The 26021-nt window shown below is 38.3% G+C and overlaps 1 protein-coding gene across 2 annotated transcripts in view; it reads right to left on the bottom strand.

Moving 5' to 3' along the window:
- GABRB1 (gamma-aminobutyric acid type A receptor subunit beta1) overlaps positions 1–23042 on the bottom strand; it is a 351676-nt gene extending 328634 nt beyond the window's left edge. For both annotated transcript variants that reach the window (XR_002138112.2, XM_019741042.2), the window contains exons 1-3: positions 22829–23042; positions 22575–22666; positions 22082–22149 (exon numbers count right to left, since the gene is read on the bottom strand). Coding sequence is in view for 1 of the 2 variants with exons in the window: in XM_019741042.2 (XP_019596601.1) it covers positions 22082–22149; positions 22575–22666; positions 22829–22908 (240 nt within the window). In the remaining variant the exon portion in view is untranslated. The remainder of the gene's footprint in view (positions 1–22081; positions 22150–22574; positions 22667–22828) is intronic.
- Between the last annotated feature and the right edge of the window lie 2979 nt (positions 23043–26021).

Below are 26021 nucleotides of genomic sequence, written 5' to 3'. Positions count from 1 at the left end.
AAGAATCAATGGTGCTTTATATCACTCAATGAAAAATAATGTAATATCAAATAATAAAATCTCTGTTTCAAAGTACTTCAGCCATCTAACACCGGGCACTACTTGCTGAGAACTTCAACCTTTTGTCTAGTTTCTCAGCTGTTTTTGCATCTAGCCTTCCTCTTCCGTTTTCTATTCTGCCCTCAAACCCTCTGTATTATTACTCAGAGAATTTTCAGTTATTTTCCCCTTCTGAACTCTACATATATTTTGTATTTCCAAAAGCTCCTTAACATTTTTCCCTAAACAAAGGTCCACTTATTCTAGGTCTCACCCTTTAGCACCACAGAATAACTGGTAGAGCCTTTGAAATCTTCTCTTTCTTCCTCCCTGCCATCCTCAGCAAGTAGAAGGGGCAGCCCAAAGATTTATTTTCCTAATGATATAAACTATATGCTGTGCTACTTGGAAAGGAGGGGGAGGAGGAGGAGGAGGAGGAGGAGGAGGAGGAGAAAGAGGAGGAGGAGGAGGAGGAGGAGGCTCCTTTGAATTTGAATGACATTTTTTTTTTCCTGCCCCAACCCTCAGAGACAAGGAAATTAACAGAGAGCACTCACAGAGACAGAACCAGGGTGGTCCCAGTACCAACCCCGACATTTTCCGCCATGCTGGTTTTCCAGAACAGATGGTAGCCAGATGAGTCCCCATTAACTACTAAATTAAGGAAACGTAGGTAAAAAGAGGGGAAAAGGGAGGGGAAGATGGAATAAGAGGGGATCATCGATGATATTGAAATTGAGTTTGTGATTGAAGGTCTTTCATTCATGTAGAGTGAAGAGGAAAGACTGTGAGGAGTCAAGAGATGAAGTTGAACATTTGTGGTTAATTTGCTTTTGAATGCACAGGAGGCAATTTTGGGGAAAACAGTCTTTCTCTCAGTGCTGAATGTCTACTTACAGCCAGCCATCCGCAAAGCAGCTGTCCAACAAAGATGATAAGCAGGTATCTATAAACTCTTATTCGTCAAAAATTATTCTTCCCTTCCCTGTACTGTTTGCATTGGCCTTTATTTTCCCCTTGGTATATGGAATTTAAGGAAAAGAAGAACTTCTTAGGGACTTCCAAATAGCATCTTATATATATGGGCCGACACAGGTTTTCCTTTTCTACTAACTTTCCATTAAAATCAGAAGTGAAAGGGGTTTAGAAGTTAAAAAATAGTGTACTGGTCTGATGCTTTCAATTATGAAAGTCATTCTGAAACGACATATTTTCGTACCTCAGTAAAACTCACAGTACATTATGCCTGAAATTATAACTCTCCCTGAGGTCCATCTTGTGCTGCACTCACTCACCCCCCAACCCCAGGAACTTAGCAATATCCTTGAACCAAAGGTAATCAAGTTCTGACTTCACCTGACCTATGTGTGCCTAAACCTATGGGGCAATGCAATCTGCAGGGAAAGCACATGTGTAGTTAAGCCTGTCGTTGGCTAAACTCCCCACTGAGACATAGGGTACATATTATTCTTTAGCTGTGAGGGATGAACAAATACAGCAAGCTCTATATGGGTGAGTAGCAATACTATGCTTTATTTAGTACCAAAAAAAGTAAACATGAAAGCCTATAGTGGCTTTAGCACTATTTAATGGTCTCTCGAATAGCCTAACTCTGCATTTTTGAAATACAGAAACAACAGTTTATTTCAAGCAAGTTCTTTTCCCCTAGACTGTGTTCCATGAATGTCTTCTACTTTATAAATACACTGTTCTGCAGTAAATCCTTTCGGTTTTTATTTCTGTAGAAGCAAGCTAAATGATTGTTATTTTTCCTCTGTCATCATTTAGTTCAAGCCAAAAGAAACAGAGGTTTTAAAATTTTTAATACATATTTCTCTATGAGGCAGAAATTTGAAAAACATCTCCTGTAAGCTATGTGGTGATAATAACTTGCTATTTTAACCTCGAGATGCCATCTGCATTTCATAATGTAATTTCCCATTTCTGCAAGGACAGTGATGAAATGATCTGACCTTTACATACTACTGTTTGATTTCTCTCTCAGTGTTCAGTGGGAAAAATAAAACAATCTAAATATACCTGAGCCTTTTTTGTCTTCTCTACCCAGAAATGGGTCCTCTAATTATCTTCCCAACTCTCCCCACCAAGAAACAGTTGTCATGCTTCCCTCTGCCTGTTGTTGAAGACTGCCTCCCATTAGAGAATCCTGGAGCGGAGAGCCTTCTTTTTCTCCACTGGCAGAAAATCTTGGGAATTGAAAAATGACAGATTTAAGATTTTCTGAGTCTTCATCTTGGACTCAAACAAACAAATCACAACTGTAAGCAAATCTGACAGGAAAAATATTCTGTTGCCTGTTTTATGGACCATGACGAGGATGTCAATGGAGGGAGAAACAGGAACCTGGGCTCCCACCAAACAACCCTCGCTCTGCTGAGAGTTTTTTTTTTTTTTTTTTTTTGACATGTCTTCGATCATGTAAAGAATTAAGAGAAGATTAAGAGGTAAGGCTCTGTCCAGGAAAGTAATTCCACTGAACTGGAGCAAGAACACCTACTATGCCCCACGCTAATTATTATTTTTGAAGCCTGAAATTCAAAACTCAATCCTTTGGGGTGGGATTCCTCCTGACCCATCACTTAGAGAAATGAAAGAGCTGCTCTTACTAGCACAATTCAGACTAGCGTGAACTCTAAAATGGGGGAAAAAAAATAGATGTTTGGATAAAATGAGGAGAGCATGATGTTGTGATTTATAATAATAAATATATATTTGGCCTGCGTCCCCTCATCTTTCCCATTTTCTGGTACAAATCTCCTAAAATCCTGTTAATTTCCTAAATGAAGAGAGGGATAAAGGTTCTTTTGTGATGTTAATGAGTGACTTTTGGAAAGCACCTAAAGACGGGGGCTGGTTGCCATGACAGCTGGTACAGTTGGTGATTAGAGGGCTGGAACTTCCAGTCCCAGTCAACCCCTGACCTCCAGGGAGGGGAGAGGAGCTGAAGGTTAAGTTCAATTAACAATGGCCAATGATATAATCAATAATGTCTATGTAATGAAGCCTCCATAAAAACCCAAAAGGATGGGTTTGGAGAGCTTCCCAGATGGTGAACATGTGGAGATCTGGGGAGAGTGGCATTCATCCTTTCCCCCTACCTTACCCTGCCTATCTCTTCCATCTGGCTATTCCTGAGTTATATTCTTTTATAACAAATCTGTGACCTAGTAAATAAAATGTTTCCTTGAGTTCTGTGAACTGCTTTAGCAAAAAATAACCAAACCCAAGGAGATCATGGAAACCACTGATTTATAGCCAATTGATCAGAAATGCAGGCATCTCGGGATTATAACTGGCATCTAAAGTGGGAGGCAGTCTTGTAGGACTGAACCCTTTACCCGTGGAACTTGATGTTATCCTGGGTAGATAGTGTCAGAATGGAGTTGAATTGTAAGACTCTCAGTTGATGTCCAGAGAATTGCTTCTTGTATGTGCAGGGAACAGCACCGACCCAGGCACACACACGTTGGAATTGTGTCCCGGAACACAAAAGAGGGGGTTAGATATCTGGCTCTGAAGTCAAATGGGACTGAGCTTTAAACACAACTCCAGCACAAATGAATCTTTCTGAACTCATTTATTTATCTATGAAATTGGGATAGTTCCTATCTCTGGTGGCTCGTGTAAGAACTGATGTCAAGTATTTATTCTGGTATCCAGTACGTGTATGTATTCCTTATATTTTAATAACTTTATTTTCTGTTCTTAACATTAAGGTTTTTTTTTTTTTTTTTCCTGGACTAAATACAGAAGTATACACAGACTTAACTTGAATGCTTTATATTGAAATTCAATTCAACGTGATTTTACTCAGCCTGCCCTGTGTGGAAGGCACTTCTCAGGCACAGTCTTCAAAAGGCTCTCATTACAGGAAACCTTTGGCATTTGAGGATATAACATCTCCTGCATCTCCTCTTTATTAACTACCCTGAAGATTAGTGACATGGCAACATTTTCTGAGATATAAGTGTGAGTAGTATGCACTGTAAGGTCAATAAATTAGTTGTTCCAGAAAAAGCTACTGAATTAATGACATCCCAGCCAAGTGCCCTGTCATTGCCTCTGAGTGTGTGGTTGTAATCTTGAATTATATATACTATAAAGGTGATCAAAATGTAGGAATTTTTGAAGACCTTACAGTGGATTGTTTGTAAATATCAAGTAAAAATCTCAGAAGGTCAAATTTCTCAATCAGGAAGGGTCTTAAAGAAAAACTTTCTCGTCTTACCCTCTTGTCTTTGGACAGAAGAGCCATATAAGCCAACTAGAACAGATATAATTATAGTTTCTTATTCTGAAAGTTTCTAAGGATGGACGCTTCCCAGATACTCTTCGTAGCTCCTTCCAGCATCTTCTCACTCATTACAGTCAAGATGTTCTTCCTTATGTCTAACCTAAACTTTGCTTCTCTCTTCAACTTAAGAGTTCTCTTAGAAGGAACATCAAATCCATTCTTTCTTTGTACTTCCAATAAGTACCTAATATAGCACTTTAAGTAACTCCTTGCATACAACAGGTTCAATGTGATTTTAATCAGTGAAGGGATCAAACATTTTCATAAAACTGAAGACATTAAGTAAGCCATTCCTTAATCTTCACAAAGTTTAACTCTGGGGTAAATAATACCAATTACTAATGTGTTTCATCCTAAGACCCATTTTGCTAAGTATTAACAATGTTTCCTAATCTTTGAAACCTCTTTATGTTAAATGTCATTAGAAATAACGATGCTTTATATCTAATTGATTTAGTGACCTAACTGCTACACATAGTATTTGAAGCCAATCTTCCTGGGTGAAGTGGCAGCTCTATCACTTACTTTGGGCAAATTTCTTAATGTTCCTGTGCCTCAGTTTCCCTATTTGTAGCATAGACATAATAATGATACATACTTCATATGGCTGCATTATGGACTAAGTGGGTTAATACTTGTAAAGTGCTTAGAATGGGACCTGCTTTGCAAAAGTGTTAAGTATTATTATCATAAGACTCCAGGATGATTTTCCAGGCCTTAAGATCCATATGGTATTAATGAATCCCTCTCTTTCTGAGTACTCTTGGTATCTTATCTCTATAGACGTCCCAGTCCTATTTTCTCTGCCCAGAATATCCATCACATTCCTACCTACATTATTCTCCTCTTAAATATCTCAGGTTGTTTGCACTTTCTTCTCTGTAAACTCATCTTCAGGGCCCTTTTCTTAGTGCTACTTGTGGTCAATTATGACCTCATGCTGACCATTATTTTTTAATAACTTACCTTGTCAGTGAGATTCTTGGCTGTTCTTTGAAGGAATAAAGTAAATCCTACAATTTTAAATAACCTTCACAAATCCTAGAAAGTTTCTTTGCTCTCATGAAGTTCTTGGTGAGCAAAAATGAGCTGATAGATGATGTTTTTATTTGATTACCTCAAACTTTAGTGCAAAAACTCTTATTAGGTCATCTCATCTACTCTACCTAATTCTATTGTTGATATTTACATATAAATCACTAATAATAGTTCCTGGTATGTAGTAAATGCTCAATAAATAAGATGATAGAAGAAGGAGGAGGAGGAGGAAGGGGAAGAGGAAGAGGAAGAGGAAGAGGAAGAAGAAGAAGAAGAAGAAGAAGAAGAAGAAGAAGGAGAAGGAGAAAAATACCAATTATTTTCCCCAAGTCAGGCAATACATTATCTCATCTAACCTTTAATTTATCCCCATTTTAAAGATGAAGAAATTCAAGCTTTGAGTGTCATAGGGTGATCATAAATCCTGGCTTTCCCAGGCCAGTGTTGGCTTACATTTCTTTTACCAGGTAATATTAATAGAGTTCCCTTTCATTCTCAGAAGTGTGTATTTGGACCATAAATTACATGATTACTCTAGAGTTAATTAACGCCAAGGTAACAAGTCCTGTAAATGAAGGGGCTATAAGTAAAAGTAGAAGTCGACTCCAAAGCGCTATTCTTTAGGCTAAACCCATGGAAATCCACAAATCCCATTTCTTCCATTTACGAGGGAGTAATGCAAAATATGAAATTTAGAGAGTTATGGGAGGATGAGATACAGGTTGAAACTTTAAATTTGAGAGGTCTCAGAGAACCAAGAGAACATGATCAGGGGGAAAGAGGGGAAAATTCTTTCCTTTTTTTTTTTTCTGTCCGATCTCAGAATAGTTTCAGAATTAGAAGTACTGTGAAATTCAACTGCATGGTGAAAATCCCAATATCAAACAAAAATATTACTATATTTAATTAGGCCTGGTGTGAATGTTATTCCTGGAGTTCTGGCATTAAAGAGGGAGGAATTCATTAACAACCTAGAAAATAATAGAAAAATAATAAAAACATCAGCAATTACCATTTATATAGTAATTTAAAATTTACACATCACATGCACAGAGCATATATTTGTATATGATTTGTCTCTTTTGATTCTTGCAGCTCCCTGTAATAGAGAGCAGAAAATATTATTTCTATTTTACATGGAACTGAGAATCAAAGGCTTAAGTAAGTCATGAGATTTATACTTGAGAGTATAAATTAGGATACAACATCATCCTGACATTTCAAAGTGATTTAAAATTATTCAAAAATAACTGACAGAAACACATTCATGGGGAATGTACTTAAGGGGAAAAAAACCAAAATTATATATGTGAGAAAGGGAGTGTCTGTTCTGAAAAAATTGCCAGTGCGTTGCCCACCAGAAACTGATTTTAACTGTGAGATTCATCAGGTTGTTAAAATTACAAGACATTATCATATTGTTGGCCAATAAGCATGGATGCTACAACCTAGAGACAATGGAGCTGAATTTGTTGAATTCGCATCTCAGGCTACAAAATATTGGACATCACTGTCAGATCAACCCAAATGCCTTTTGAGTACAGAGGATCATTGTGAACACTATTGCTGTCTCAGCACACCTCAGCCATTTTTTTCTAGCTGTTTCATATCAGGCCCCAAAGTCAGGAAACTGCTGATTCTGGATAAAAGGAAACCTCCTGTTTCTCCTCTCTCCTCATATCTTTTTCAAGTCTCTGTCTCTGAAACAAATGTATTTTCTCATTCAACCATTCACTCACACTCTGGTATAAATACAGGAGTTGAGAACTAGCATTATTGTTGCCTCGCTCAGGGTTATTTGCATTTCAGCAGGAATCAAAGCTGAAGATATCAAGATCTGATGATGGCATTTCAAACTGGTAGTTTCCCACTTAATCTGAAATCACCTTCTGTAGATCTTCCCTATCTTCACTACCAACAAAGTCCATATTTTGACTCAAAAATAAACCTCCACTCAATGACACTGAATAGTATCGAAAAGGAATAATGGCAATTGCTTTGTTTGAGTATGGGTTCATGTATCTCTGTCCATTTTGCAGAACTAGAGGTGCAAATCCTTTCAAATGTAGAACAGCTGCATGGTGACTACACCTAAACATAATTTATCAATATATGCTTATGTTCTACGGCAATGATTTCGAACACAGCAGGGCAGGTGCTATCTGTATATCCTGAAAAACATTCTCTTCCACAATTTCAGAGAACCAGATTATGAAATCCCCTTCAAACTTCATGACAACACAGCTTGTGGGGGTGTCTCACAAAGTGCTGTTTTCATAGACATAGGAGATATGCACCAATAACTCACCAAGGACTGAATATGATTTTCCAGTTTTGTGAGTACATTCTAATCTCCAAATTTTTCATCCTGTCCTCTTCTCATTGCCTACTTCAGAACTTCTAAAAATCAGTTCTCATCACACTAAGCCAAAATTTTTCAATCGACAAACACTGTTAACCTTTATAGTACATTTCTTTCTCTCCTCTCATCAGCCTCAACTCAGTTTGAATTGGGATATTTTCACATCCGTTTCTTTGGGATGTGCTGAATTGTGTGTGTGTTGGGGAGGAAGTGAGGGACAGGGCAGAGGGATGGTGATGTCAGTAGACAGAATTATTTATCACCATTATCACATTTGTTAGTTGATTTAACACATTTACTAGTTATGACAAACTACTGTGTGAATGTAGAAATTTCAGACAAAACTTAACATTTGAAAGAAAACGTACCATGTAATTGCAAGGATATAATTACAGCAAAAATGACTAAATAGATAAATATTTAGATAAATATATATGTATTTCTGCGATTAGACATATTTTTGACTTAATATTTTCAAATTTGATTAAGACATTTTAAAATCTAACCTATCTTATTCAAAACCTCTCCAGATTGGCTGAGGAAGGCCTTTTGATATGCTACCATTTATGTTTGATTTTTCTTCTTTTTAAATGCTGGGAAGAGGAGCCCCCACAACATCTGGCTGTGAAAACCAGTGGGGATTCCAACTGTCCGCGTGGGACAGAAGCCTGTGGGAAACCCAGACATCCTCTTAAAGGAACCGCACAAGCACTCACCCTAGGCTCCAGCAAAGGGACTGTGATTCTGGGGATGTCAGAGACATATGGGGAGAGATTGAGTTGTGTAACTTTGGGGTGAAGATTGGAGGGACAGTTCTCATTTCCCGTGTGTGGACTTCTTCTCTCATGCAGCCAGCAGATGGGCACTATTTTTCCTGTGTTGAGCCTGCCCGCACAGGCCAAATCTGAATCTGATTGGCTTGGTGAGCTCCACAGCTGCTCCCTGCTGACTCACTGAGACCCGGCCTCACCCAACTTGCTTACCACACTGGGCTTTATCAGTGGCTGAACCTTCCAGGAGCCAGCAGGTGGCAGCCGGCCTTGGGCTGTCCTGGCTTTTTGTGGAGCTACTCCAGACGCAGTACTGGTGGAGCCATTCTTGGTTTGCCGCATGGCCTCCCCCATGTGACTCCAGGTACTGTATAGACAATGGCCAACTGTGGATCATTTTGTAGCTCCTACCAAGTAGTCTCCAGCCAGTCACAGGCAGTGGTGGCCCTGAGCCTGCATGTGGGCCTCTCCCAACAGGCCCCAGAACCAACATGCTGAGATTGTGGCTGCAAACCACAACAGAACAACACCCAACTAGCCCCACAAATGGCTCAAACAAAGAGTTGTCACAGCAGGCACCAGAGTACACTAGGATGATTCCACTCTATGGGTTCATCCCCACATACAGCAGCCTATAAGCTGTACACTTGACCAAACCCTACAGCCAGTCAGCCTGAGGGTCAATACCACCCACTGACATGCCAACAGCAATCAAGGCTCAACTATAACAGGAGGGCACATACAACTCACATAAGGGACACACTTGAAGTACCTGGCTCAGGTGACCAGGGAGACTGTGCCACTAGGCCACATAGGACCCCTACTACTTAAGGTCACCTGGCAAGACTGCAAGACATAGCAGCCCTGTCTAATTAAAAAAAAACAACACAAAAAACATATACAGAAAGGCAGTCAAAATGAGGAAACAAAGAAAAAGGTCCCCAATGAAAGAATAGGAGAAAACTCCCCAAAAAGAACTAAACAAAATGGAGGCAAGCAACCTACCAGGGACAGAATTCAAAACAATGGTTATAAGGATGCTCAAGGAACTTCAATAAAGAGATAGTGAACATAAAAAAGAACCAGTGAGAAGTGAAGAATACAATAACTGAAATGCAGAATGCACTAGAAGGAATCACCAGATGACTAGATGAAGCAGAAGATCAAGTCAGTGATTTGGAAGACAAGGTAGCATAAACCACCCAATTGGAACAGCAAAAAGAAAAAAGGAATCTTGAAAAATGAGAACAGTTTAAGAGACTTCTGGGACAACATCAATGTAACAACATTCACATCATAGAGGTGCCAGAAGGAGAAGATAAAAAGCAAGGGATTGAGAATTTATTTGAAGAAATAATGACTGAAAACTTTTCTAATCTGGTGAAGGAAATAGACATAGAAGCCCAGAAAGTATGTAGAGTCCCAAACAAGATGAACCCAAACAGACCCACACCAAGACACATCATAATTAAAATGTGAAAGGTTAACGACAAGGAGAGCTTCCTAAAAGCAGCAAGAGAAAAGCAGTTAGTTACCTATTATATATGGGAGATCCAATACGAATATCAGCCAATTTATCAACAGAAATTCTGTAGGCCAGAAGGGATTGGCATGAAATATTCAAAGTGATGAAAAACAAGGACCTACAACCAAAGGTACTCTACCCAGAAAAGCAATCATTTAGAATTGAAGGACAAAGAGCTTCCCAGACAAGAAAAAGCTAAAGGAGTTCATCACCCCCAAACCAGTATTACAAGAAATATTACAGAGATTTCCTAAAGATAAAAAAATAGATAAAAAATATGAATAATAAAAAGGCAATGACTACCTAGTAGCAATTGCATTCAATGTAAGTGGATTAAATGCTTCAATCAAAAACATAGGGTGGCTGAATGGATAAGAAAACAAAACCATTACATATGCTGCCTACAAGAGACTCATTCCAGGTTGAAAGACACATGTAGATGGAAGGTAAAGGGATGGAAAAAGTTATTTCATGAAAATGGAAACAAACAAAAAAGCTGGGGTAGCAATACTTACACCACACAAAATAGACTTCAAAACAAAGGCTGTAACAAAAGACAAAGAAGGACCCAGTAATCCCCCTTCCTGGTATTTATCTGAAGAAATCCAACAAGCTGCTTTAAGGGAATGTGTGCATCCATATGTTCATTGCAGCATTGTTTACAATAGCCAAAATGTGGAGATCTCCTAGGTGTCCGTCGATGGATGAATGAAGAGTATACAATGTAATATTGTTCGGCCATGGAAGGGAATGGGTTCTCGCCATCTGTGGTGGCATGAATGGACCTCGAGGGTATTGTGCTGAGTCGAGTGTCAGATAGAGAAAGACAGATGCAATGTGATTTTGCTTATGTGTGGAATCTAAAGAACAAAATAAACAAACAAAACAGAAACAGACTCATAGATACAGAGAACATTTTGATGGTTGCAGATGGAAGGTGTTGGGGTAGTGGGTGAAAAGGAGGAAGGCATTAAGTAGTATAAATTGTGGTTACAAAATAATCATGGGGATGTAAAGTAAAGCATAGGGAATGTAGTCAATAATACAATAATAACTATGTATAGTGCCAGGTGGGTACTAGATTAGTCAGGGGATCACTTCTTAAATTATATAAATGTCTAACCATATGTTGTACACCTGCAATTAATATAAAATAATGTTGAATATCAACTGTAACTGAAAAATTACAAAGCGGGGAAAGGTGAAGGGGCATTAGAGGTCCAAATTTCCAGCTATAAAACAAAGTAGTCATGGGATGTAATATACAGCATAGGAATTTAGAGTCAATAATATTGTGATAACATGGTACAGTGTGAGATGGTTGCTGGACTTAGTCACTTCTTTAGGTATATAAATGTTGAATAACTATGGTGTACACCTGAAACTAATGTAATATTGTATGATCACTATATTTGTAATAAAAATCTTTAAAACAACAGTCACAGGGGATGTAAAATACAGCATAGAGAATATAATAAATAATGTTGCAACAACTATTTATAGTGCTAACTGGGTACGAGACTAATCATGGGGGTCACTGCATAAATTATATAAATGTCTAAATACTATGCTGTACACCCAAAACTAATATAAAGTAATATTGAATGTCCGCTTTAATTGAAAAAATAAATAAATAAATGATATTCACATTGTAGTCATCAACTCGTTCTTTAATAATTTCTTAAATATTTCCAGAGACAGTGATAGTCCAGGTGGCAGTATGGAGATGATATTTTGAAAATGAAAAGCAGTCATTATTTTCTAAAGCTGATGAAAATTAGATTTTTATGTGTGTACATATATTTTTGTACAGAGGTCTCCAACATACCATGATTTGACTTACGATTTTTTGACTTTATGACAGTGTAAAAGCCATACACATTCAGTGCAAACTGTAATTCAGATTTTGAAATTTGATTTTTTCATGGGCTAATAATATGCAGTATGACACTGTCTCCTGATGCCGGGCAGCGGCAGCGAGCCCCAGCTCCCAGTCAACCACGTGATCACAAGGGTGAACAACTGACGCTCTATATTGTGTTTTGTGTTTTTGCATCCCATCCTGTCTACATAATGCCCATCTGTGTTTCCTGCTTCTGGTGAGAAGAAGAGAAAGGCAATTCGCTTGAGATGAAACTCAACATAGTTGCCCAGCTGTAGGCTAATGTAAGTGTTCTGAGCACACTGAAGGCAGCCTTGGCTAAGCGATGGTGTTCAGCAGTTTAGCTGTATCAAGTGCACATATAAGATATTTTCAACTTAGGATGGGTTTATTAGGATGTATGGATGTGTCACCATCATAAGTCAGGAAGCACATACATATATCATAAAGTGATTTTGTGTGTGTGAAACTGGCAGTCCCACGTGATAAAGTTGTTTCTATGGAAACAGGTCATGAATCATGATCAACATAAAATAAAATTATATATGAAGGCATAAGGTAGACCTGACAGAGAAACTATTAATTCTTAAATTTAAAAATGGCAATGTCATTATTACTCTTTCTTATGACTAGAAGAATTCTTTCACAATCCTAATGAATGTTGTTATTATTATTACGTCCATATAATATGCTAGAAGCTACATAGAGAGCATAAAAAATATCATACCGAATTTCCAGGAGATTACAAAATGTGGGGGAAAAAGACAAAGTTAATAAATAAAAACCTTATGTAGGATAAAAGATGATCATTGTGTTATATTGGGTTTTTTGTCTTTTCAGTCCTCATTTTTTTATTTGCCCAATATGCCTGGTCTAGAGCAGAATTCTTTCCACTGTGCCTACAGAGAAGGCCAAAGAAGAAAGATGATTTCCTGTGGGTTTTGAAGTAGGTCTAGATGTATTTGGGTGGGAGAGGATTGCAGGTGGTAGGAGGAAGAAATGATGGCCTCTGACATGAGAAAATATTCTAGGCACAGGTAGGATTTCAAATAAATATCATTGAACTGTCTCTGTGGAAACCACAGAACTGTTTCTCATGACTACAGAATTGTATATCATTCCCTTGAAAATAATAGAGCAGGAGAAAAAACCTCCCCATGAGTCATGGAGGTTTAGAGTAGGCAGGGACCCTTAGCTTTCAACAAATCTATTCCCCCACTTTCAGGAAGATTCCCAAATAAACCCTCTCATTCAAGTAGGATTCACTTCTAGCAACTTCCTTGATTAACCCTTTCAGCAACAGGAGCAAGGCATCTAGCCTCTAACTTTTCTGTTGTATTCGAAGGACCGTAACTCACACTCTTTTTCAGCTGAGCTAGGGATGGAATAGCTAATTGTTAACAGCTACCTAAGTACCCTCTTCTATTTGAATATATTTCTCTAGCTGCTTCTCTGCCTTCTTTCTCTAAATTAAATAAGACAATCTATGAATAAGACTTGCTTAAATAGGTATCCTTTTTCCAGGGGACTATTTGTGGGGGCCAGGGCTCTGTTGAATTCTTGTTTAAAATCATCCCCACCAGGCCATTCAAATGTTTCAGTTTTTCTACAAAGCTCCTGGGAGTCACTTTTTAATTTCCTGGCAGCTAAGCTTCATTTCTCAGGGCATGCTGTTAGTCTCACTTGTGCTGTCTGTTATACCCAGTTTCATTTCATCCCCAAATATGATTTCTACAAGAACTCACACTGCTTTCATGCAATTTCACATGAAAACACAGTGTTCCAAAAGGACTCTGAATCATTTTAGGGACATGGTAGAGAAGAGAGCAGATGCTGTGTAAGTGGGTTCCCCACACATCTTGTCTTTCCACGTATGTGGTTTTATAAAGGCAATGAAAACGGAGTACAAAGATCACTTCTCTGGGGGAATTTGAAAAGTATGATCCAAATCCTATCAGGGTCAAGGTTCTCCTAGATAAAGAACAGCTAGAGATTAAAGTGAACTGCTCTCGATTCCCCGATTTTGGCAGCACCCTTCTCCATATCTCTAACCAACACATTCCAGCCATCACATTTATGGGCCCCGGGATTTCTCCCCGTAGAACTCGCTTTATTTGTGAACAGAACTAGAAGAGTCAGAAAGGATCTAGTCTTTTTCAAGATGGTTCCAATCACTAATATTCTCAGTGTTTCCACAAGTACCTTATAACAAAATGATCTGATGTAGTATATCTGTTTTTATACTGGAAACATATGCATTCACTTCAGTGGTGAACAAGATGGTTGGGGCTTCTTACCTATGTTCCCTCCCTGGGCAGATGGTGCACATGTGCCCATCACTCAGTATGTAACCCTGCAGGGTATCCTAAGTTCATTTCCTCTCTGACCTCCATATCTAACCAGTCACAAAATCCCTCTGATTTTCCTCTGAGTTTTTTTTTTTTTTTAACTTTCCATACCTAAATCTGCTGTTCTACTTTAGGTACTTATCATCTCTCATCTGGACTTTGAAATACCCTCTTACCTTCTTAACTAGGAAGGCTGTCCCCAGTTTTAGCCTTCACTACTCCACCCTCTACATAGCTGCCAGAATGATCTATCTGAAATGCAAAACATAGCACCTATTAAAATCTTTACCAGTTTTCTTTATTTCAGGATTAGGATTTATTTCCTTAGCATACCAATTCCAGCATCATCATCATCATCATCATCCTTCTCTCTCTCTCTGTATCTTTTTAAACTGAAAGTGTAAAACAAGTATAAGAATTTTTTTGTTTTTTAAATCAAACAATTCTAAAGGACATATAAAGAACCGTAAGTATCCCTCACACTCATACTCCTAGTTCTGGGTCCATTTCCAAGAGAAACAGTTACTTATTCCTTGGTCAGAACATATACTATACATGGAGAGAGAGAGAGAGAGAGAGAGAGAGAGAGAGAGAGAGAGAGACTTACTTTTACACCAGTGAGAACATTCAATAACACTGTCTTATTCCTTCATTTTCACATTTTGTCCTCTCCCAACAGTGAATACCTGTAGTTCTCAGAATGCTCCATGCTGTTCTCAGGCACACCTGCTAATGCTCATGCCCTTCCTTTTGTTTGGAAGCTTCTCATTTGCATCCTATACATGGTGCTAACTATTCTTCGTCTTTAAGATTCCTCTCAAACACCAATACTTCACCAGGCTGTAGAAACCACCCCTTTGGGCTCCCACAGGATTCTGGACTTGCAATGTCCCTATATAGCAACTACCATGTTGTTTTAAATAATTTTCTCAATACGTTGTCTTGTACATTGTAAAATATGTGAAGGTATAGAACATGTCTTTTTTCATATTTCCATCTCTAGAGCCATTTAGGACATGATAAAATACTAATTGTTCTGTAAATATGTGTTGATCCAAAACCTCAAGATGAAGATAACTATGGATGTTTCAAAATTTTCCAAAGGGAAAAACCTTACTCCAGAAATGGAAATTTTAAATACAAGAAAAAGACTGTAAACTCCACAAGGACAGAGATCATATCTGTTTTACTCATTAGAGTAGTTGAATGAATGCTCTTGGAAAAATGGCCTTTAATCTTAAATATATAATACGATGATGGGTTCTATTGGGACTGCAAGGATGAGAATACCTTAGGCACTTAATGAAGGGGTAGCAGAAAGAAACTACTAGCAGAAAAACAAGGGCTATGAGAATTCTAAAACGATGTAACTGAATTCACAAAAGAAAACTCACGCATCTTTCTTGTTTTGTGGCCAGCCATTTTTTCTAAGTTATCACCTCTTATAGGAATTACTTATAAACCCTTTCTTGAGCATTTCTGTCAAGTGCCAAGTAATAGATTGTTACATGTTACTATTAACTTCCTTCAATAGATAGCAGCCAAGAGACTTCATGAAATCCATGATTTGATGAAAACAGAAGTATTCTAAAATGCAGGAACTTGATCCTGGTATTCTGAAAAGTAGGATTCAGTGCTCTGAAAAAATTCATTGGGGAAACGCTGTACTAATATTTAATCAACTATAAATATTAATATATTATCTATTCATCTTCCTATTATCCTCAAAGATAATACTGTCATTTGAGTTATTAAAACTCAAATCATTTGGAAAGATTTAATACCATTTATTTTTCTTTTGAATTGTTTTACCTTTCTTGATAAAGTAAGCTTTCATCCATGTGTGTTTTGAAGGTGTTTATCAAGCATCAAACACAGAACCGATACTAAGCGATGTTCAGTTGAGATGAACATTTTGGCTTTACCCCTTGCTACCAGACTACCTGATGGAAATATTTCAGGTGGGTTGGATAAACACTTTGGGATACCCAGATCCTAAGAAGTAACAGTTTCCTTCTGTTTCACATTAAGTGCTGAAAAATGTATAATTTGGGCAGTAGTGGAGCAATGTTCCCAGTTTGAATACAATGGACAGTATCAGATAGCAATACTTCCAATTTGGTCTTGGCTCCCATATTCAATACAATATAAACAAGGCATTAGTCAAGTCTCATTTTGAAGACGATTGCATCAATGTTTCTTACTGCTGTCTTTGGAAATGTTTTTAACTAGGAAAAAACTAAATGATAATACCATGACCAACTAAAATGGTGACTCAAGAGGCCTCAGACTGTGCACAGTCATTACTGCCATGCTCCCAGGAAACTACCATCATTTGCATTCAATAGGAATTCAAAAAGTGCTTGTTGATTGACACATCTAATAGGAGAATAAAATAGAATAAGATGGACTCTAACTGGAGACTAAGATGGAAAGGAAGAATATTGATTTTGACAGAGTCTAAAATCTTTAAAGGTTTAAATTTATATCATAGAATATTTGAACTGCAAAGAGGTTTAGCAACTGTGTTATTTACCTTTATTTTGTACAGGAGAAGCTTGAGGCCCACAGAAGTCAAATGACGCACTCAAGGTCCCAAAGCTAAACAGCAGGAATTATTTTTTCACTTGTCTAGCAGATAGAAGCCAGACCCCGGAGTTAGGATGCCTGGTTTCAAATTCTGGCTCTGTAACTTCTAAGCAACTTATTTAACCTCCTTCAACCTAAGTCTCCTGCTCTCAACCTCAGTTTCTCCATCTGTACTGGGGAATAATAAGCTTTAAATCAAGGATTAAATGAGCTACGAATATGAACTGGATAACCATACCTCATACATGGGATATATTCAATAAATATTACTATTTATTTTCATTGTATTGTACATTTTAATACCCAGTCTGGCCTTGTAATCTTGGAAACATAGGCTTTCAAATGTGAACTCAACTTTAAAAAATCTGGATAGACTTGCTTTGATATGACTTAAGGTATAAAAAGATAGTTCTGTTATCTCCAAACAGCAAGGCAAATGGAAGTTTTTCTTTTCATTGTCTCCAGATGGTATAATATTGTAACCCAGCCCCTAAAGGCGAGACCTGGTTGATTACTCATATAAGAGAAAAATGTATTTATATCTTTAACTGCTGATATCTGTTCCTACCTTTAAATGGTACTGAACTATTTGCTCTTTTTGCAAAGGAATTCTTTTAGAACCTCATAGAATGCACTGACAACAGCAAGAGTATGATTAGGCTATTTTACGAAGCTATTGCGAGCTCCACAGTGGGGGCAAAAACAGTTTGCAATATTCTCTATTCAGAAGAAGAAAAGTCATTGGTGTTCTGTGAAGCAGCGGGATGTCTTGTCGGGGTGTCAGAGCTTGGCAGTATTTTCACAGCCATCATTTAAGGTTGGCTGACTCATAAGTATTGACACAGTTAGGAGGATTGCTTATTCTTCTAAGTCAAGGCCCATCATTCAGGCTCTTGCCTTTGTCTGTCCTGTTGCTTATCATCAATTATTAAACTACATTTCCCTTTTAAACACAGCCACCTGTTTAACTATCTAGGAATTAACAAGAACCTTAATTTGGAACCTTGAAGTAATACCATTCTTAGAGAAATTTAAGAGAAAAAAAGTTCATTTCTTTATGATGCTAGATCTCAGAAAAATGGATGATAGCCTTGCTACTCCAAGCACTCTTCACATACCAGCAATTACCATCATCTAGGAGTTGTTAGAAATGCAGAATGTCCAACCCCATCACACACCACTGATTCAGAATTTGCATTTTAACACTTTCAAATTTTAGAGGATTCAGGTATGCATTAAAGATTGAGAAACACTGACTTAAAGAAATGGGTGAGGCGGGGAGGGATTCTGACAGGTGGTTGCTGTTTTGTGTCACCAAGAAGATGGTAATTAGACATAACTGAAGACCAGAAAACTAGAATCGAATATTAAAATAACAACAGTAGCAACAGTGGAATTTAATAACATTGGGAATTTGGTAAATTATATTTGCTTTTCTTTTAGGCATTATTTATACAGTCGGCTTATTTTAGGTTTTTCAGTTGTTTTGTTGTTATTTGTAATGCCTACAAGAGTATTCATTGTTGCATTTATCCATGCATGAAGGAAGAAAAGAAACAATGAATACATGATAGTTATCTACTACTGGGAGTGGTTACTTTGAGTTGGGACTCAATAGATGTAAAGTCTTCTGGAAGTGTTTCCTTGGACCAGAGTTTCTTTAGATCAGGGACAGAGAGCTCTACTTGATTATCAGAAGCCACCTCTTTAATGAGAAGGAACTACTGGTCCTTGGAATCTGAAATTCAAGAGTCCAACCACTTGTTTGCAGGTAGTTAATATCATGTTTCCCGGATCAACTACAAAGAGAAGGCTTGCTTACTACCAGGTCTGTTTTACTGGGTTTATATTAGCAAATGTTAGTGGTTTCTTTAAAGGCAACTTCTGGGGGCAACTGTCTCCTTTTTTACCCTATCTGCATCCTGTTCATCTTAGGAGAGAGAGAGGGGGAGAAAGGGAGGAAGGGGAGGGGAGGGAAAAGGAGGGGGTAAGGGGCGAGAGGGAAAGAGAGAGAGAAAGAGAGAGATTGATTGCTGGTATATGGCTTGGTAGAAATTAAAGGTTTGAAGGGCTTAATATAACGAGAAATAGAAATCACAGTGGTTTTTTTAAAAGATAATTGTTAAAAAGAAACACACACACAAAAACAGTATATAGTCACTAGACCATGCACAATATATCCCATGATGCCAGAAGAAGTCCTTCCTAATTCAATCCATAATATTATTGCCTGAAAAATAAGTATTGCTCTTAAGAATTATTTTTCTTCTGCATCAGTACTATTCTTCAGAGGTTTTGCATTCACTGTTGAGTACCAGTAATTCTCAATTGTAGAGATTTTTAACTATAAAAACGATTTTATTTTATTTGGGAAAAACATTTTACATCCTGAAGTACATGAATCAGAAAATACTCGATGTTTTATGCTTCTCTGTGAAACAGACAATGCCATAAACCAATATGGAATTATATTTCACTTAGAGTAGCATAGGGAAATAACAAAAATTAAAAGAACCTAGTTTCAAACCCATTAATGTAATGTACAATTATTATGTTATTTTCCCAGCTGTGGAATGGGTGAATAATAATGGTAACGAATAAGAATATAAAAATGAGAAATGCTGTAGTAATGATTTTTAGTCTGAATTTCCTTTAAAGCTATTTTTATTATATTTTTTGTCCATTCTTATTTTTTATTAATTTTGGTGAAATTTTTCTATTAAATAACCTCAAAAGTTACTGCCTATCAGGCTACTGAAACATGATTAATATAAGAAGCAATGAGTCTTTTCCCACAGACATTTCACCTCTACTTAAATTATCTAAAAATAAAAGTACATTATAGACCATTCTCTTAATCAGGGCTAGCCACCCAGGCTGTGTTTATAAAACCCTCAATCCTAAAAATGCTCTTTGTTTCCACTTTTCTTGGAGTTATTTCCAATCTGTTTATTTCAATGCTTTCTGTTAGATGAGATAAAATAAACCTTGAGTCTTGTTGGTAGCTATCATTAAAAGGAGAAACAAAGAAGAATAAGTAAATCAAGGTTTATTATTTTTCAGTGTTCCGTGCTTCCTATTTTCCCATATGTTTCTAACACCACTGTGGAAAGGTAATGGGTATTTTAGTAGAAGTATTTTTCTTAGATTTATCTGTTTGGTGAATATTTTTTAAAAAATCAAGTACATATACACATGGTGCAGTGAGTAAATAGACTGTATTATTCCATCATTAGGAGCTATTTCCAGTGGCACTGCAATTAAAGTCAATTATTTTTCTGAGCTCATGTATGAATTCAGTTGAACTACTGGTTATACGGAGCTTTTTTGTGATGGTTGTTTTGGTTAACAGCAACTTCCTTATTCAATTCAAAAAACAAAAAAATAAAAATAAAACCTGAACTGGTGTTTGTAAACATAGTCAACAGATTTATACATTCTTTAAAATTCTGAAAATTATAGTACCTCATAGACTGGCAAAGGTACTATTTCCCTTTTGAGCTTTCTGAATCCTCTCCTATTTTATAAATTATCTATGTGGGTATTTACAAGGTGCTAAAATAAACGACTTAAAAGTTAAATATTATCATCATTAATCTGCATGATACAAACAACTTGTTTTTGTCTAATTTGTTCAGTTGCAATAGCATGGATTGGGTATGACTTGTATATGTGCACATATTATTCCATTCTCCAGTGTTTGCATTAATAAATAGTGTGTTTTGTGTTACTTTGTGGTAGTGCTATGTATGTGAAGAGAATATGGTAAATTAGTCAGTTAAAATTTTTTGCCAAGTCAGAAAAATGTTCATTTGTGCATTATTTTTTAAAAATTATTTTTCGTTTTCCAATAAAACAATCAGAGACCTTATCTTAAAATAGTGTTCCAAATAAGCTATTTAAAGTCAGGTAAGTTACAACTGTAAAATGCAGAAAATTAATAGTTACACTTTTTATTATAATCTCATTCAATAGATTATATTTATTTCTCCCCTGTCCTAACCTTTAAAATTCTTAAACCTTAACGTATTAATTCTTAAACCTTAGCATATTAAACCTTAGCATATTTCCTAGTAATTAAATGGAAAGACAATTCAATAGCCTTTACAGCTATAGAGGATAAAAATCCCCAAAGTTTTTTTGTCTGAATTTCTGTTGGCACAATACTTTTTCGCTAGTGGAAAAAAAATGACATTTTGCTCAGTAGATCTAAGCTGTTCCCTGGGTGGTTGGTTCTAGAAAAGCAACAGGCTTCTCCCCCTGCTTTACAAGGAGCAACAGTTAGAAACTCTTAACATGTAGAAAACTACTACACCACAGTGGTCGGCAACAGCCAATAGAGAACGTGACAGCTATGATTTCAATCCATTTTGCAACAGCTTCAGAAAGGGAGGAATTAAAAAAGAAAAGAAAAGAATGTTAACCCTTTGAAATGAAAGGTTTGCGCTGTTACTATCGCCCCCCCTCTGCCATCGTCCCTTTAACCATCAGGCTTTTCTGGCATGCTTAAGTTTCTAGGATAAAGCAAAACAAACTCAGCCTATTTTGTTTCATCTTAAATTTGCAAGATGCAGCAAGACAAATTCATCAACCCCCACAAGGGAACAATACAAGCCTCTCCAGAAGCTTGCTTGAGTACTTTCCTATTAGCAAGCATGGACTGTCGTCTCAGCCTGTTGCTCCTGCCATACCGTATGCTAAAGCCTGGATAGAGGGATGGTACACTCAGAAACCTCGTCTGTGTGCTTGAATGCTTGGTGGCGGGGCCTGGGTGGGTCCTGCCTCCCAGGCTGCCGGGACTTGACCTGGTGAGAAGGCGGCTGCGGACCACGGTCCTAGGACCCCAGTGCAGGCCGCCCAACCGCCGGCAGATGGTGCCCTCCGCCTCGGAAGACCAAAGGAAACCCTGCTAAAGTAACGCTCAGACTCCGCCCCACCCGATCCACTGCTGCCAGTAACCCGTCCTTCCCCAAATAGTGCTGAGCACGTTTCCCCCGGCACACCGCAGTAGCCTGTGTGTGTGTGTGTATGTGTGTGTGTGTCGAAAATACAAACCAGGGGCAACAGAGTGTGTGTGCCAGAGTGGGGAGCGCACGCGGCGTGGGACTCCCGGGCTGGGGCGAGATGACCGCCAATGAAACGCAGAGGGCACGGGGACCCATCCATTTCGCATCTGCGTAACCCGGCTGCCGGGCCGTCCCAAGGCCACTCACCATGTTCACTTCAGAGACCATGTCTATGCTGGCGACATCGATCCGCATCCCAACGTCCACGGGGGGTCCTGCCGGGGATGTGGGACACAGGGACATTTTCTCAGAGTGGCAATAGGCTGGGGAGGGACGAGGGGCTTCCCTGCACTTACTACACTCTAAATGGGCTCACTCCACTCCCACCCCACCCCTCCTTGCAGGGGACAGCCTGGGAAAACAGGTGTGGGCACACGCGTGATGCAGTGACTATGCAGAGGGTGTGCCGAGCTGGGGGAAGGTCGGCTCTGCCTGGGGTTCATCCACCTGCGACTGGGGGGTCTGGCGCGCGTGTGTGTGTGTGTGTGTGTGTGTGTGTGTGTGTGTGTGTGTGTGTTCAGGGCGTAGGGCATAGTGCACGCTTACAAAAATGACATGCTTTTTTTTGTGTGTGTCATTTATCTTTGACAAGAAAGGAAAACTAGATATGGGTTACAGGTTGAAAAAGATGAAGCTTTACCTCCAAAGTCCGGCCGCAAGCGAATGTCATATCCTTTGAGCAATCTGTCCACTGTCTCTTTCACGTATGACATGTTGCTGGGCTCATTGGCGCTGAAGGGAAGAAGTAGGGACCGTATTCAGAATGAGCACAAACTGCGAGCAGACATAAAAATAGACAGGCACACCTACCCCAAATAACAAGCTACATGATCCAGCAAGCATGTAAAAAGAAAAACACCAAGAAAAAGGAGACGTTCAACAACAGCAGCTCACCTGTGTGCACAACAGACCATGGCAATCATCACAGGGAAAGAGAGAAGCCCCAAACTCTCTCGATTTTGTACTGTCCACATTACTAACTCTGATTAAAGAATTGTCTTTTCGGCGAAGATTCAAGGAATGCAACTTAGTCGGCGGCAGGGCAGTAATTCCCCGACTGGACCTGCGCATGCGCAGAGGGTGATCACTACCAAAAGACACCTTGTGCCTTGCAAACAATATTCCTAGTGGAACAGGCAACAGATTTCAGTCCCTTTAAAGTTCCTGTTTGTGGTGCTCCGCGTCCTCCGGGTAGTCGGAGATACTCAGCTGTTTGCCTGCTGGGGATCCTGTGCATGTGTATACGGAGCTTTCTTCATGCATTGTACGTTGCTGTGTTTCTTTCCTTTCTGCCCTCAACCTGCCTTTTTATTCTTTTATTTTTTTATTTTTTTAAATCAACACGAAAAGATTTGGCTAGGGCTGCCTGTGATTGGCACCTTTTGTTGACAGTCACGGTGGTCCTAGAACTGGGAGTTTGGAGTTGTTTGGTCTCGTGTGTGTGTGTGTGTGTGTGTGTGTGTGTGTGTGTGTGTGTGAGAGAGAGAGAGAGAGAGAGAGAGAGAGAGAGAGAGAGAGAGAGAGAGGCAGACAGAGAGACAGAGAGACAGAGAGAGATGGAGTGTGGGGGTGGGGGACACGAGGGTGGGACGAAGTGAGTGAAGAGGGAAAGCCAGAGAAGAAGGGGCGGGGCGAGGAAACCCAGCACGTATTTGAAAACTCCAAGAATCAGGTCCCCTTGGAAGACGTTTTAGGACAGTTGGCTTAATGTAGTCCTCTGTGGGAAGGAGAGGAGGAGGGGTGGGTCAATTTTTTCACTCCCTTCTCTTCCCTCCCTTTTTCAAGTCTCTCCAGGCATTGGGGTGGTGGGGAAACAAGCGATGAGACAGCATCTCTGGGCAGGCAATCCTTTTTCCAGGGCCATCTGCCGCAAGTTCCACTTTCCTGTTAGGTTCTAGGGAGGCAAACCTTAATTAACCAGCGTGTTAGCTCGTGTTAGGAACCCAGAAGGGACCCTGAAGCACCCAAAGGGTCTAACCTTTGTTTGCAAGTAGGTTGGGGCTCTGTAGGAGCAACAGTTGTTTGAATTAAATTAAATTCAGTCAATGAAATTCGATAAATGTCACTGAGCATATGTTAAGCGGGAGGGCTTGGGCTAGGCGTTTGTTCATCTATTCAATAGTATACATTAAATCTTTACTATGTTCTAGGAATTCTGAGACTTACAGATGACTTAAAGAGGATTCCTGACCTGTGGAATTCACAGACTAATGGGAGAAAGACACAAATATAAGTAAATTAAATATATATCTCTACATAGTTTATATGGTGAAAAGAGGGTTGTTAATTCTACCAGGGAGAGGTATATACAGTTTCCAGAGAAGGAGAAGGCTTTTTGCCAGGGCAGGGAGGGAGGGACATTCCAGAAGGAGGGAATGGCATATGCCATATCCCAGAGACTTAAAAGACTATGGTTTACTTGGATAGCTGAACCCTGAAATGACTGAGCAGAACATAAAGGAGGGAGGTAGGCATTGTGGGTGATGAGAGTGCAAAGGGAAGCCGGACTATAAGTAACATACTTTACTATTCAGATTTAGGCTTCTGGAAATCACTGAAAGTTTTAAGTAGGAATGGTCAAGGTCAGATTTAGGTTTTAGACAGAATGACCTGGTAGAATAATCATAATACGAACAATTAACATTTTTCATTTGCTGACCATTTGCTGGTTATTGTACACATTACCTAGGTTGTCTCATTTAAGCCTTATAACAATACACATGTGGTAGATATTATTATTATTCTCATTTTATAAGCGATGATACTGAGAATAAATTAGGGTAATGTAACTTGTTTTATATCAAACAGCTAACAAATGGTAGAATCAGCATTTCAACCCAGAAGTTATGGACCTACTACTCTGTGCTATGTAACATAGACCCCAAGAGGAGGAAGCTAAGACAGGGAAAACAACAAAAGGAAAGTAAGGTTATTACAATACCCCAAGCAAAGGGAACTAAAGTCAGACAGTGGTTAATATGGAAAAGATGTGATAGACTAATTTCAGAAGTATAATGAAGGCATCAAATAATTGGAAAGGTCAGGACTTGGAGACTTTTAGGTGCCTAAAAAATTGTACAAATATTTACACATATGTAGATCTTGACATTCTGCATATACATTATTTTAATTTTCTCATTTGAGTCTCTTAACAACCTTAAACAACGACATCATTTGTTCTAGGGACAATGTTAACTCTTTTTTTTTCTTTACTGTATGATTCCATTTTCATAACATTTTTTAAATTTAAGTTTATCGGGGTGACAATTGTTAGTAAAGTTACATAGATTAATATTAACTCTTAATCAGGTTTCTTAATTTTCTTAAAAGTATGTCAAAGCTATCTTTTTAAGTCATATGGACCTTCTTTTATTCAGTAAAATAAATTTATGTTTCAGGTTCTTATGGAGCATAGAACCTCTCTATACTGCACTATTATTTGTAAAAGCCGTACTGTAGAAAATAGGACGTGTGGAGGTTTGCTTCATTCATTTGTTCATTCATTTATATATTCCTCAGATATTTATTGAACATTTCCTAAGGGTCAGACACTACGCTTTTAAAAGCTGGTGACATAATATAGAAAAGACAGCATAGAGTCCCTTTCCAAATGGAATTTGTCAATTGATCCATTTATTGTAGTCTGCAAATTGTCAACCTTGCTAGCCAAATTCAATTCATGTAAGAAATATTTAGTTTGGTGTTTACTATGTTTGTTTACCTTATATAGCTTTTATTGAGATATATGTTTTCCAGTTGGCCATAAATCTCAAAAATTATGTTTGAATGACAACCAGGATTTTAATTAACAGTTTCTGCTAAAGAGCCAATATTTTAATTAGAATTAAGGAAGACTATTACTGACTTTGTATACTTGAATTCGAATGTTTAGCATGTCCCAGTTCAAATCAATTTCACTGAATTTGGCTTTTAAATTATGCCTTCCACTTACACAGAAAGATATTACAAGAAGTCATAATATATTCATTAACACATCTATTATTGGGATGCTAGGGAGGATAAAGCCCATGGTATCACTCAGTATCTTATATGTAAAGACCTGTGGGAGAAAATTTTTCCCAGACCC

This window comes from Rhinolophus sinicus, linkage group LG02, assembly GCF_036562045.2.
Source record: "Rhinolophus sinicus isolate RSC01 linkage group LG02, ASM3656204v1, whole genome shotgun sequence".
Lineage (NCBI taxonomy): Eukaryota > Metazoa > Chordata > Mammalia > Chiroptera > Rhinolophidae > Rhinolophus > Rhinolophus sinicus.
Note: the sequence above shows the minus strand (reverse complement) of the source record. Positions and strands in the feature narration are given on the sequence as shown.